Below are 12,225 nucleotides of genomic sequence, written 5' to 3'. Positions count from 1 at the left end.
GGCTGGATTAAGACGTGTAACATAGTTTACTATATATATTATATAGTAAGAAATACTTTATGATGACATAAATCCTTATGTAAACTCTCTATAATGCTAAATTACATTTACACAGTATTGGCTTAGTTAGTGCATAACTGGCTTTAATAAATAAGAATCTTAGGGCTGTTCTGTGCTACATTTGTACCTTGTAAGTCATACGGAAGTCACCAGTAATTTCAAGGAAGTAATGGTGTCATCACTAGAAAAGACTTAAGTGATAGTTACTGTATTTGTCACAGATGATTAGGCATTCGAATATAGTTGGATTATACAAAACTGTTTTATGTGGTTACTATCCCCCAGTGAAACTGTAGTACACAAAACACAGCTCAAACTCAAAGTAAGTCTAAGTGCACGTCTCAAAAAAGTGCAGAAACCTTAAAATGCCCTTCCTGTGCTGACATCTTGGTAACTGCACTGTACACATTGCAGTATCATGATAAGTTGTACTGTACATGTGTATGTATCGTGTTCATGGACTTGCTTGTTTGTGTTTGTAAACATATAGTTATAGTTTTAAAAATAGGTCCCCAAGGAAATAAACAGAACTCTCACCTGTGTAGCCAACAGCACCCTCTGTATAGTTTTTAGGTTCCCCCGCAGTGAAAGCCCACTCAGCCAGTTACTGATCGCCATGGACACTGATGACCCATTAAATTAAATAGGCCTAAGCTTTTGTACAAGACACAAACTAGAACATGCGGCACGGCTCCCACGGAAGTAAATAGGACCCGAGCTGCAGTTGCCCGGTGACACCGCTTTACAATAAATGGAGCACAGCTTCCAGCACTGTTCACTGTATGGTGCAGGGGGTCAAATGAGCTGATAGTCAGAGGCAGCTAGCTGTCTGGATGCCCAGAAACCCCCTTAAGTTACTCAGTGCGTTATTTTCAAGAGTTATAGTAAATTGCATATATAAGTAAGCTGTCATGACTTTTATGCTGCCTGAACCAACAGTCATGAAAGTGTTTTCTCCCCACCTCACCAGCCTTAATCGATAGATATGTCCCATTACCCAACCAGGACGAGATTTGTCAATCATGGCTGGTGAGGCGTAGAGATGGCACTGGGACCCCACAATGACATGTTTTTCAGGGGACATGAAAGTGAGATTTGGAAGTACAGGTATGTGCAAGGGTCTGGATAAAACCATTTTTATTTTATCTTTAAAGAGCCTAAGGGTATGTGATAATAAGTATGTTTTTATTGTATCTGTTCTTAATATCATGTTTTCCTTTTCTATAGAATCTAAAAGCAGACCCTGAAGAATTTTTCCGAAAGCTAGAAAAGATTGGCAAAGGATCCTTTGGAGAAGTGTATAAAGGCATTGACAATAGGACTCAGAAAGTTATAGCAATAAAAATAATAGATCTTGAAGAAGCAGAAGATGAAATAGAAGATATCCAACAAGAAATCACAGTGCTGAGCCAATGTGATAGTCCTTATGTAACAAAGTATTATGGGTCTTATCTCAAAGTAAGTACTATTGCCTTTTTTTTTTTTTTTTTTATTCTCTCAGGTTTCAGGAGTTGATATAAGTTTTTATACTTTCATTAAGTGAGCATTTTAGATAGAAACTTTTCCTCAGAAGGGTAGTTTTATTATTCAGCCTAATCCTTAAAGGATTTATCCATGATCAGAAAAACAGAGGTAATTTCTTCCAAAAACAGCACCTTACCTTTCCTCATGTTACTTATGGTATTCAACTTGGCTCCATTTACCTAAATGAAAATGAGCTGCAATACCACACACAACATAAGAACAGGTGTGGGGCTTTTTTTTTGAAGACATATGCTGTAATACTAAGGCACAGACAAGAGTCAGAGGACCTATGCTATACTTTTATAGTACTGTAATCAAAATTTGCCAGAAGTGGATTCAAAAGTAATGGGTTATGTAATAAAATGGCCGTGGCTCCATTTACCCTACAGAATATCCACCTGTAGATATTGTAGGTGCATATTCAGTGCAGCAGCCGCTACCGAAATCCATTAAAGGGTTAACCACATAAGGTGATTTTAGTACCTGGCAGACAGTAATGGACACGCTTAGGAAGGATCTGCGCTTGTCTTGGGGATAAATGGCTATGCTGTGAGATTACCATAATACTGTGGCTAGCTTTTCATGAATTGGTACTTGCTGTTTGACTTTTCTTTTTTTGACTACAAATCCCACAATTCAATCTTCCTTCCTCCCACACATCAGCCACCCCACCCATTGAAACATAAATGAGACGCATCCATTCAAATCAGTGTGGTTTTCAATCAGGGTGCCTACAGCTGTTGCAGATTGATCTCTCTCCCACCAAGCGATCTCTCCACCCATTGAAGCAGACAGGCTCCCTGTCATCAGCTGACTAGTGAGTCAGGTCGCGGCTGCATTGCAAGCTGGGAAAAATCTGAGACAACAGTCATTATGTATGCTGTTAAAAATAAATATTGGAGGGAAAATCACAGAAGAATTGTGAGAAAACCGTCACAAATAGGGTACAGACACTATATTATGAACTACAGTAACTTTACAACCCCTGTAGCATAGTCAAATAAAAAAAATTCCTGGAATACCCCTTTAACGCTAGGACCTCATGGACCTGCATCCACACCATTGATGGCAATGCAGTCCGTGTAGGTTTCTGCCATTGGAATGAACATGTTGATTCCTTTGGCAGGTCTGGACTCTGGTATTTTCCACTGTGAAAATACAGAAGTGTGAATGGGTCAACAGAAAACCTATTCACACTAATGTTAGATTTAAGCAGTAGGATTTCCAAGTAATTCTGTAGTGCTAATGTAGTCTTATACCTATCCCTTCATGTTGAACCCACTTCAAAAAACTGTCTCAAAACTGTAGTGGAAATATTCACAGCAATGCTGAATCTCTGATGAATACTCTCCTTGCTGCTATGTATTGTTTTGGGTAGGTGGCTTTCTCTTGTCAGGTTTGTAGTTGTTCCATATTCTTTGCGTTTTGTTATAATCAATTAACCCCTTAAGGACTCAGCCCATTTTGGCCTTAAGGACTCAGACAATTTAATTTTTACGTTTTCATTTTTTCCTCCTCGCCTTCTAAAAATCATAACTCTTTTATATTTTCATCCACAGACTAGTATGAGGGCTTGTTTTTTGCGCGACCAGTTGTCCTTTGTAATGACATCACTCATTATATCATAAAATGTATGGCGCAACCAAAACACACTATTTTTGTGGGGAAATTAAAACGAAAAACGCAATTTTGCTAATTTTGGAAGGTTTTGTTTTCACGCCGTACAATTTATGGTAAAAATGACGTGTTCTTTATTCTGAGGGTCAATACGATTAAAATGATACCCATTATTATATACTTTTATATTATTGTTGCGCTTAAAAAAAATCACAAACTTTTTAACCAAATTAGTACGTTTATAATCCCTTTATTTTGATGACCTCTAACTTTTTTATTTTTCCGTATAAGTGGCGGTATGGGGGCTCATTTTTTGCGCCAGGATCTGTACTTTTTTTTGATACCACATTTGCATATAAAAAACTTTTAATACATTTTTTATAATTTTTTTTTAATAAAATGTATAAAAAATGTAGGAATTTTGGACATTTTTATTTTTTTTCGTTCACGCCGTTCACCGTACGGGATCATTAACATTTTATTTTAATAGTTCGGACATTTACACACGCGGCGATACCAAATATGTCTATAAAAAAAATTTTTTTACGCTTTTTGGGGGTAAAATAGGAAAAAACGGACGTTTTACTTTTTTATTGGGGGAGGGGATTTTTCACTTTTTTTTTACTTTTACTTTTACATTTTTTTTAAATTTTTTTTTTACACTTGAATAGTCCCCATAGGGGACTATTCATAGCAATACCATGATTGCTAATACTGATCTGTTCTATGTATAGGACATAGAACAGATCAGTATTATCGGTCATCTCCTGCTCTGGTCTGCTCGATCACAGACCAGAGCAGGAGACGCCGGGAGCCGCACGGAGGAAGGTGAGGGGACCTCCGTGTGGCGTTATGAATGATTGGATCCCCGCAGCAGCGCTGCGGGCGATCCGATCGTTCATTTAAATCGCGAACTGCCGCAGATGCCGGGATCTGTATTGATCCCGGCACCTGAGGGGTTAATGGCGGACGCCCGCGAGATCGCGGGCGTCGGCCATTGCCGGCGGGTCCCTGGCTGCGATCAGCAGCCGGGATCAGCCGCGCATGACACGGGCATCGCTCCGATGCCCGCGGTTATGCTTAGGACGTAAATGTACGTCCTGGTGCGTTAAGTACCACCTCACCAGGACGTACATTTACGTCCTGCGTCCTTAAGGGGTTAAATGGTGCTCTTTAACCTCTTTGGAGGTTCCTTGCTCTTCATATTGGTTGCTTACTGGTCTTACAGATTCAGCTGCCTTTTTTTAGGTTTACATCATGGGACAGGTTATGTGACACTTTAATTGCACACAGGGGAAACCGAATACCACCTATAGTGGACCAAAGCCAGAAACTATACCAATACCCACTTAGATAAAAGGATCCCATATAACGTTTTATCCAGACACAGATCCTTATTAGTCACAAATGAATAATAAAAAAACACAATTCAAATACTAAAACAGGAGGGAAAATAGTTCATACAGATTATGAGTATAACACATGGGGTTGTATGGGAGGTCACAACAATAGACAAAATCTAAAGTGCAGATACAAGATGATACAGGTATACCTTGACACAATTATTCTATATCAGTAAATCAAAGAAAAAGGAATCTCAGCTCACCTGGGGCGTGCACGGCTACCTCCAGACATGTGCAAAAAAACGTAGAAAAAACGCCAGCACAGATGAATGAAAATCTTCCAAACTTTATTCATGAATCTTCATTAAAAACTTTCACGGTGGCAGAAAGACATGGATATATACAAAAGTAGAAAAAATTGCACATAGAAAAACGGTCCCAGACAATGGCTGACGCGTTTCAGGGTGCTACACCCTTGCTCATAGCTTGCCAATCCTCAAATGAGACTGCCTTATATACTACAAGGCTGCCCTTCCCATCAGGAAGGGGAGGCACATCTTAGGTCAGTGTGCAATCTAACACAAGTAAAAGAATATATATGTATATTTTTAAAAAACACACATAAAAAACAGTAGGACTATATTACAGCTAAGGAAAACGAAACAACCAATTCACTTATATACTAGTAATGCAATATCAAATCCGTCTTATTATTTAAGCCATGCGGTTGAGTACAATTCAACAGATAGATCCACATGATCTCTCTGTTGTGGAGAATTCGTATAGGGTCACCCCCTCTTTTACCTCTTTAGATTTTTTTCAATGCCGCAAAAACGCAATGATGATGTGTCAGAATTATGTTTTAATAGGAAATGCTTTGAGACATTAGACATGCTAGGCGTAAAAGGACCTGCGGCATATCTGATGTGCTCCTGCATTCTCTTTTTTAAGGTGCGTTTGGTGCTACCTACATAATCCATTTTGCAAATCGTACAGGTAACTCTGTATATTACAAGGGTACTATCGCAATTAATAAAATCACGAATAGTGTGGACTTTGCCATCTATTGTACCTTCTATTTTATTACCTTTAGTTGCATGAGGGCACACTACACACCTTGCGTTACCGCACTTGTGGAAACCTTTAAGCGTTAGCCAGGTTGATTGCTCCTCTTCTACACAGACCATACTTGGAACAAGTAGGTTTGAAAGAGTAGGAGCGCGTCGTGCAGAAAAACAAACACTCGGTTTGATAATCTCCCCTACCACTGGATCTGCTGCCAGTAGAGGTAGGTGTTTTTTCACAATGTTTTTTATCTCATTGAACTCCAAACTGTATGTGGTAACAAACGTCACTTGATCATCAGTATTGGAACATTTTTTACCTGTTAGCAGCATATTGCGATCCATTTGATCCACCCGAGTCCGGGCTTTATTCAAAAGCCAAGGGGGATATCCACGTGCTGTCAAATGGGTGCAAACCCTTTCTGCTTCCCTCTCATACACTTGTAGTGAAGAACTGTTCCGTTTCATACGGATCAGCTCTCCAACTGGTATAACAGAGAGAGTGTGCCTAGCATGGCAGGAATCGGCTCTCAAAATAGTATTACCAGTAATTTGTTTGCGGTAAGGTTCTACTTCTACCTTCTTTGTTATTGGATTACCCCGCAATAGCACATCTAAGAAGCGAACCTCCTGCTTATTACATGTATACCTAAATTTTACATTACAATGATTATCGTTCATATATTGCATGAACGCAGGTACTCCATTCTGATCTGATTTCCAAACTATGATCACGTCGTCCACATACCTCCCATACCATGAGAGGCATGTGGAAAACTGGTTTTGATCAGAAAAAATAAATTACTCCTCCTATACCAATTCTCCACAACAGTTAGATCATGTGGATCTATCTGTTGAATTGTACTCAACCGCATGGCTTAAATAATAAGACGGATTTGATATTGCATTTAATATATGTGAATTGGTTGTTTTGTTTTCCTTAGCTGTAATATAGTCCTACAGTTTTTTTGTGTGTGTTTTAAAAAAAATATACATATATATTCTTTTACTTGTGTTAGATTGCACACTGACCTAAGATGTCCCTCCCATTCCTGATGGGAAGGGCAGCCTTGTAGTATATGAGGCAGTCTCATTTGAGGATTGGCAAGCTATGAGTAAGGGTGTAGCAACCTGAAACGCGTCAGCCATTGTCTGGGACTGTTTTTCTATGTGCAATTTTTTCTACTTTTGTATATGTCCATGTCTTTCTGCCACCGTGAAGGTTTTTAATGAAGATTCATGAATAAAGTTTGGAAGATTTTCATTCAGCCGTGCTGGCGTTTTTTCTACGTTTTTTTTGCATATTCTATATCAGTATATGCATCCAATAAAGAAACCAAGGCATAATCAAAAGACGTATGGAGATGACCAAAAAAAAAAATGTCCACCCGGAAAACACAGGCAGACAGTAGCATGCCATGGGATTCTGCTGCAACAGAATTTCCAAGCTGAATTTTTTGGCCAGATTCCGTTCAGAAATTCTGTTGTGTGAACATGGCCTTACACTGCCTTGAGGAGAAGCTGAGCATGTTCCTCTCTGTGCTCTTTGCTCCCTTATCTGCAGGCACTGTCATTGCCTATAAGAGGGAGCTTCAATGTGGCTATAGCAGGGACTGTGGGAAGTAGGAAGCTGGTCCCTACATACCACTGGAGGACTACAAGCTCTAGCCAGGCTCCCCCAGCCTCAGCAGTGTTTCTGATTTCTCTGACTGCATCCACCAAGACAGGAGGCCGCTTCGCTCACTAAGTGTATGCAAGATGGAGCAGGTAGCCAGGATTACGTGCTGCTTGGTGTGACATGATCATGCTGGGGGGAGAGCGGGACATACAGCACACCTCCTGGGACAGAAGGGCAAGGCTTTAAATTCTGGACTTTTAGGAGATATGGCTGCTGGTCTCCTCTCTGGCCTGGCCAATCTGTCAAATCTGCCCCTGCCCTGCACCTCACTGTCACATCAGTGCTGACTGTGGGGGACATTGACTAGGGGAATGGTAAGACCCAGTTGTCAGTTTATTCAAGAGGAATAACAGAGGATTGGCACAGTGCAGAGGTCTAACAAAAGATGCTCCAGAATTATTTTATGTGAAACAAGTGTTTTATTAAACAGTGGTGTCAAAAGAATCGGCGGAGCAAGGGGAAGTAATTAAAGGAACATTTGAAGGAAGAGATAAGCTGGAAAATGTGCAGACCAATAGGTAATGGTCTCCCTTCAGTCTTCTGCATCTATTGGTTACTGGATCACAGCAATTTTATTTCACATTATAATTTATCGAAACTATCTCACATATGGTTGCACTAGCTTGTGATTGTAAAGATAGTGATGGTTAGAGGTATCACCTTGACCTTCTTTTTACAAATATAGCAACATAGTTACTCAGAAACAAGTAATAAACATGAAAGCTACAAGAGTCATTCCTGTTCCCAAATAAAATAAAATTCTATTAGTAGCAATAAGTTCTAAGGTAATAGTCTTTCTTTTCACCTCATTTACATAAAGGACTCATTGTAGTCATGATAATTGCTTAATAGTTTCCTGATGCTTAACTTATAAAGGACTATGCCAAAAACTTCTGCATGCCAGTTCTTTGACTGTGCATAGAAGTATGTACTGGTATCGTCTGGGGATGCCTGTTTAGCAGTTAGACACTGGGCTGTACGGACTTTCCTAATTACATCGATAAGGTTCCCCAGTACATTCAAAGGAAACCCAATAAGTGGAACAATTGAGCTCTATGTCTTCTACTTCTTTTGGTGATCAGTAAATTCATACTTTCTTCCACTTGTGTACTCGATCAGTATTTTGCATCTGTTTTTTTAAGCCAAAATCAAGAAAGATGCAAAACAAAAGAGAAAAATACGAATGTTTCCATTATCATTTTTTTGTGTTTAGGATTCATTCCTGGTTTTGACTGATCGAATATGCAAATGTGAATGAGGCCTAAGCAGCAAGATAAATATTGAGACAAGTAAGGTTGTTCCAGTACAGTGATCTCCCAGCACATTAAAGCAAGGTATGTCTGGGTTGACTTTAGTTATGAAGCATATTAGCTGACTATTAAGATAACTGAAAGGTTTTACAGAAACCTTACAAGACACCTGGTCTGCAATTTATGGTCCCCAATGCCAGGAGTGATATTGCACAAACATTTGGCGTTACATTTTAAGTGCATCTGAAAACTCCTAATACCACATCCCTTTTATTTGAACCACATCCCTTTTATATTAACCATGACCATTTTGCTGAAGGCCCTACAATTTGTTGGACAATCTGCGAACATGTCTAAGACACAGAATGATTGAGGTGCCAACCATATTAGGGTGCATCCACATCATGTATTTTACATGTGGTTGCCGTATACGACTTTCAATGTGAAAACCATATTCAACTGTATAAAAAACTTATTTATTGACATCCCCTACAAAACAGTACACAACTATCCAGTTGTGTACGGTTTTGTTCTTGTACATTTCTTTCCCATGGGCAAAACTGTGGTCTACCACTGTTTTGGGAACAGGTCTGTCAGGTTTTGGGTTATTTTATGAATTTTTAAAAACTGTATACGGCTTTTCACTTTCATTTAATGCATAACGCATTGACCATTAAAATACATATGGTTGTGCCAGCTTTTTTGTTTCCCGTTTAGGAAACCGTATGTAAAATAACTGATGTAGCCTAAGCCAGTTCTGGTGCATTTGTAGTGGTAAATCTGCTCCTTTGTGTTTTCAACATGTTTCTCTTTGAGCTACAATTTCCATTTGCAAATCCGTTGAAGAGTTTTCAATGTGGGAAATAGGCCTTTAGTTTAAAACTAATATAATGCTTCATGTAATAGCCCAACACTATTGAGGAGTAATAGTGCATTGAAGATTACTACCAAACTTTTCTCTAGGGGACTGTCATGATCTAACAGACCACATCGGCATCCCCTTATTGGCTCATTCACCATACAAATTGGCAACATGTAAACCAATTGTTTCTTTTTGTAGGATACAAAATTATGGATCATTATGGAATATCTTGGAGGAGGATCGGCCTTGGATTTGGTGCGTATACTTACCAGAGGTTAAATTTTACCTGTGAAGTAAGATAGGATTAGGCTGAATTATTACAGCCTGCTGATATAAAATTGATACAAAATATTATTTCACAGTGCGACCTTCATAAAAAAAAGCTGCAGTTGATTGCACAATGTAGATAATTGGATGACATCTAAAATAGGAGAACTCCATGCAGAACATGTATAAATAGACTCCAAGAGTCATTACTCATTGTCGCTGAATCTTCTTCTTGCTGCTAAATAATTTTGAGAGAAAATCCTGCCATATCTTGGATGTGTGGGATAATGTTTTGCTGACCCAGTTGCTATTTGTCACTTCACTATAGGCCTTAATTGAAAGTAAATCAAGTCACCAGTAAATTGGGCACATTTTACATCGGATATGTTAACTGCTCTTTTGCATTTACTCTTTTGTTTGTTCCACTACAAAACCTATTTTCCTCATCTGACTATAAAGTTGTATAATCCAATCTGCCATAATATTAAAGCCTAATTTTATGTTTATCCCTCTTATGCCACCAAAACGGCCCTAACCTGTCATGGCTTAAAGGGGTACTCCGCCCCTAGACATCTTATCCCCTATCCAAAGGATAGGGGATAAGATGTCAGATCGCCGGGGTCCTGCTGCTGGGGACCCCGGGGATCGCTGCTGCAGCACCCCGCTATCATGACTGCGCAGAGCGAGATCGCTCTGCATGTAATGACGGGCAATACAGGGGCCGGAGCATCGTTATGTCACGACTTTGCCCCTCGTGATGTCACGGCCCGCCCCCGTCAACACAAGTCTATGGGAGGGGGCATGGCGGTCATCACGCCCCCTGCCATAGACTTGCATTAAGGGGACGGGTTGTGATGTCATGAGGGGCGGAGCCATGACGTCACGCTGTTCCGGCCCCTGTATCACCCGTCATTACGCACAGAGCGAACTCGTTCTGTGCAGTAGCGATGGTTGGGTGCCGCAGTGGCGATCCCCGGGGTCCCCAGCAGTGGGACCGCGGCGATCTAACATCTTATCCCCTATCCTTTGGATAGGGGATAAGATGCCAGGGGCGGAGTACCCCTTTAAGTGGGAATTTATCATTGCCTGTGCCAATCAAGTTCCTTTTACTCCCATTTACCTGGCTGTCATGTGTACTTTACCCTCAGTTATCCGAGAAGTGCAGTTCTTCACAAATAGCAAAGATGTAGACAAGTCTGTAAGTGTGGTCCTGGCTGGTGGGAGGTTGCACAAAAAATTGTGTTTGTGCAACAAATTTTCAACAATTTTAAAAAAAGTTCCAAATGATAAATCCCCAGCCACCACAACAAGCTAATGCCACACATAGTTTTCTTGAAGGAATGTGAATGCATTGCCTTGTGGTCTCTGGCCCCTAGACTGTAGCAGCAGGTCCATTTAATGGGATATTCCATCCCCAAAAGCTAGCACTGAATTAATATCTGTAGAATCTGGGGACCAAGTAATCACCTTGACCTCTTTGTCTTGTTTCTCAAACCATTCCTGAACAATGAAAGCGTGACAGGGTGCATTATTCTGCTGAATGAGGCCACTGCCATTAGGAAATACTGTTGCTCTGAATGGCTAAACTTGGTCTGTAACTATGTTTAGGTAGTTGGTACTTGTCAAACTACCAACCATAGGACCCCAAATTTTCCAACACAGTCCTGACCTCAGTATCTGAGGAAAGGGATTTAGGAGTAATTATTTCAGAAGACTTAAAGGTAGAAAGACAATGTAATAGAGCAGCAAGAAACGCTAGCAGAATGCTTGGATGTATAGTAGGGGTGTGAATCGCCAAGAATTTGGCGATTCGATTCGAATCGCGATACCAGTGTGGCGATTCGATATATCCCGATATATCGCGATACTGTCTAGGTGACGATACATCGCGATATATCGCCCACCTGGGAGCATTCATAGATCCCAATAGACGCCGCTGTCAGCTTTGACAGCGGCGATCTAGTACTCCGGTGCTCACTTTTCTCATGTTATCCCGTCCGGGCTGCAAAATAAAATAAAACGCACTTTATCTTACCTGCCAACGAGCCCCCGGAGCTCCGGTACAGGTGTTCGGTCCCCGGGCTGTATTCTTCTTACTTCCTGTTAGTCCGGCACGTCACATGGAGCTTCAGCCTATCACCAGCGGAGGCGGGACATCGCTGCGGCTGGTGATAGGCTGAAGCTCCATGTGACGTGCCGGACTAACAGGAAGTAAGAAGAATACAGCCCGGGGACCGAACACCTGTACCGGAGCTCCGGGGGCTCGTTGGCAGGTAAGATAAAGTGCGTTTTATTTTGCAGCCTGGATAGGATAAAATGAGAAAAGTGCGCACCGGATACTCCTTTAATAGCCAGCCGCGGCGATTGCCGCATGCTGGCGATTAGCGGCGGCCCCCGGCTACTGAAATCAGCCGGGGGTCGCATAGTACGGAGTGGGCACGAGTCGGAGCCCGCTCCATAGCCGTGTCAGATCCGGCCTGCCCGGCTCCACAAATGTGGAACTTTTATCTCCTGATGCCCAGGACAGGACATGCTGTTCCGGGCGTCCGCAGATAAAAAT

At 41.0% G+C, this 12,225-nt stretch overlaps 1 protein-coding gene across 1 annotated transcript in view; it reads left to right on the top strand.

Moving 5' to 3' along the window:
* STK24 (serine/threonine kinase 24) overlaps positions 1 to 12,225 on the top strand; it is a 62,506-nt gene that overhangs the window by 27,091 nt on the left and 23,190 nt on the right. Inside the window, exons 2-3 of the mRNA XM_056555632.1 lie at positions 1,288 to 1,518; positions 9,597 to 9,653. Of these exons, the coding sequence (XP_056411607.1) occupies positions 1,288 to 1,518; positions 9,597 to 9,653 (288 nt within the window). The remainder of the gene's footprint in view (positions 1 to 1,287; positions 1,519 to 9,596; positions 9,654 to 12,225) is intronic.

The sequence above is a fragment of the Hyla sarda genome, chromosome 2 (genome assembly GCF_029499605.1).
Source record: "Hyla sarda isolate aHylSar1 chromosome 2, aHylSar1.hap1, whole genome shotgun sequence".
NCBI lineage: Eukaryota > Metazoa > Chordata > Amphibia > Anura > Hylidae > Hyla > Hyla sarda.
Note: the sequence above shows the minus strand (reverse complement) of the source record. Positions and strands in the feature narration are given on the sequence as shown.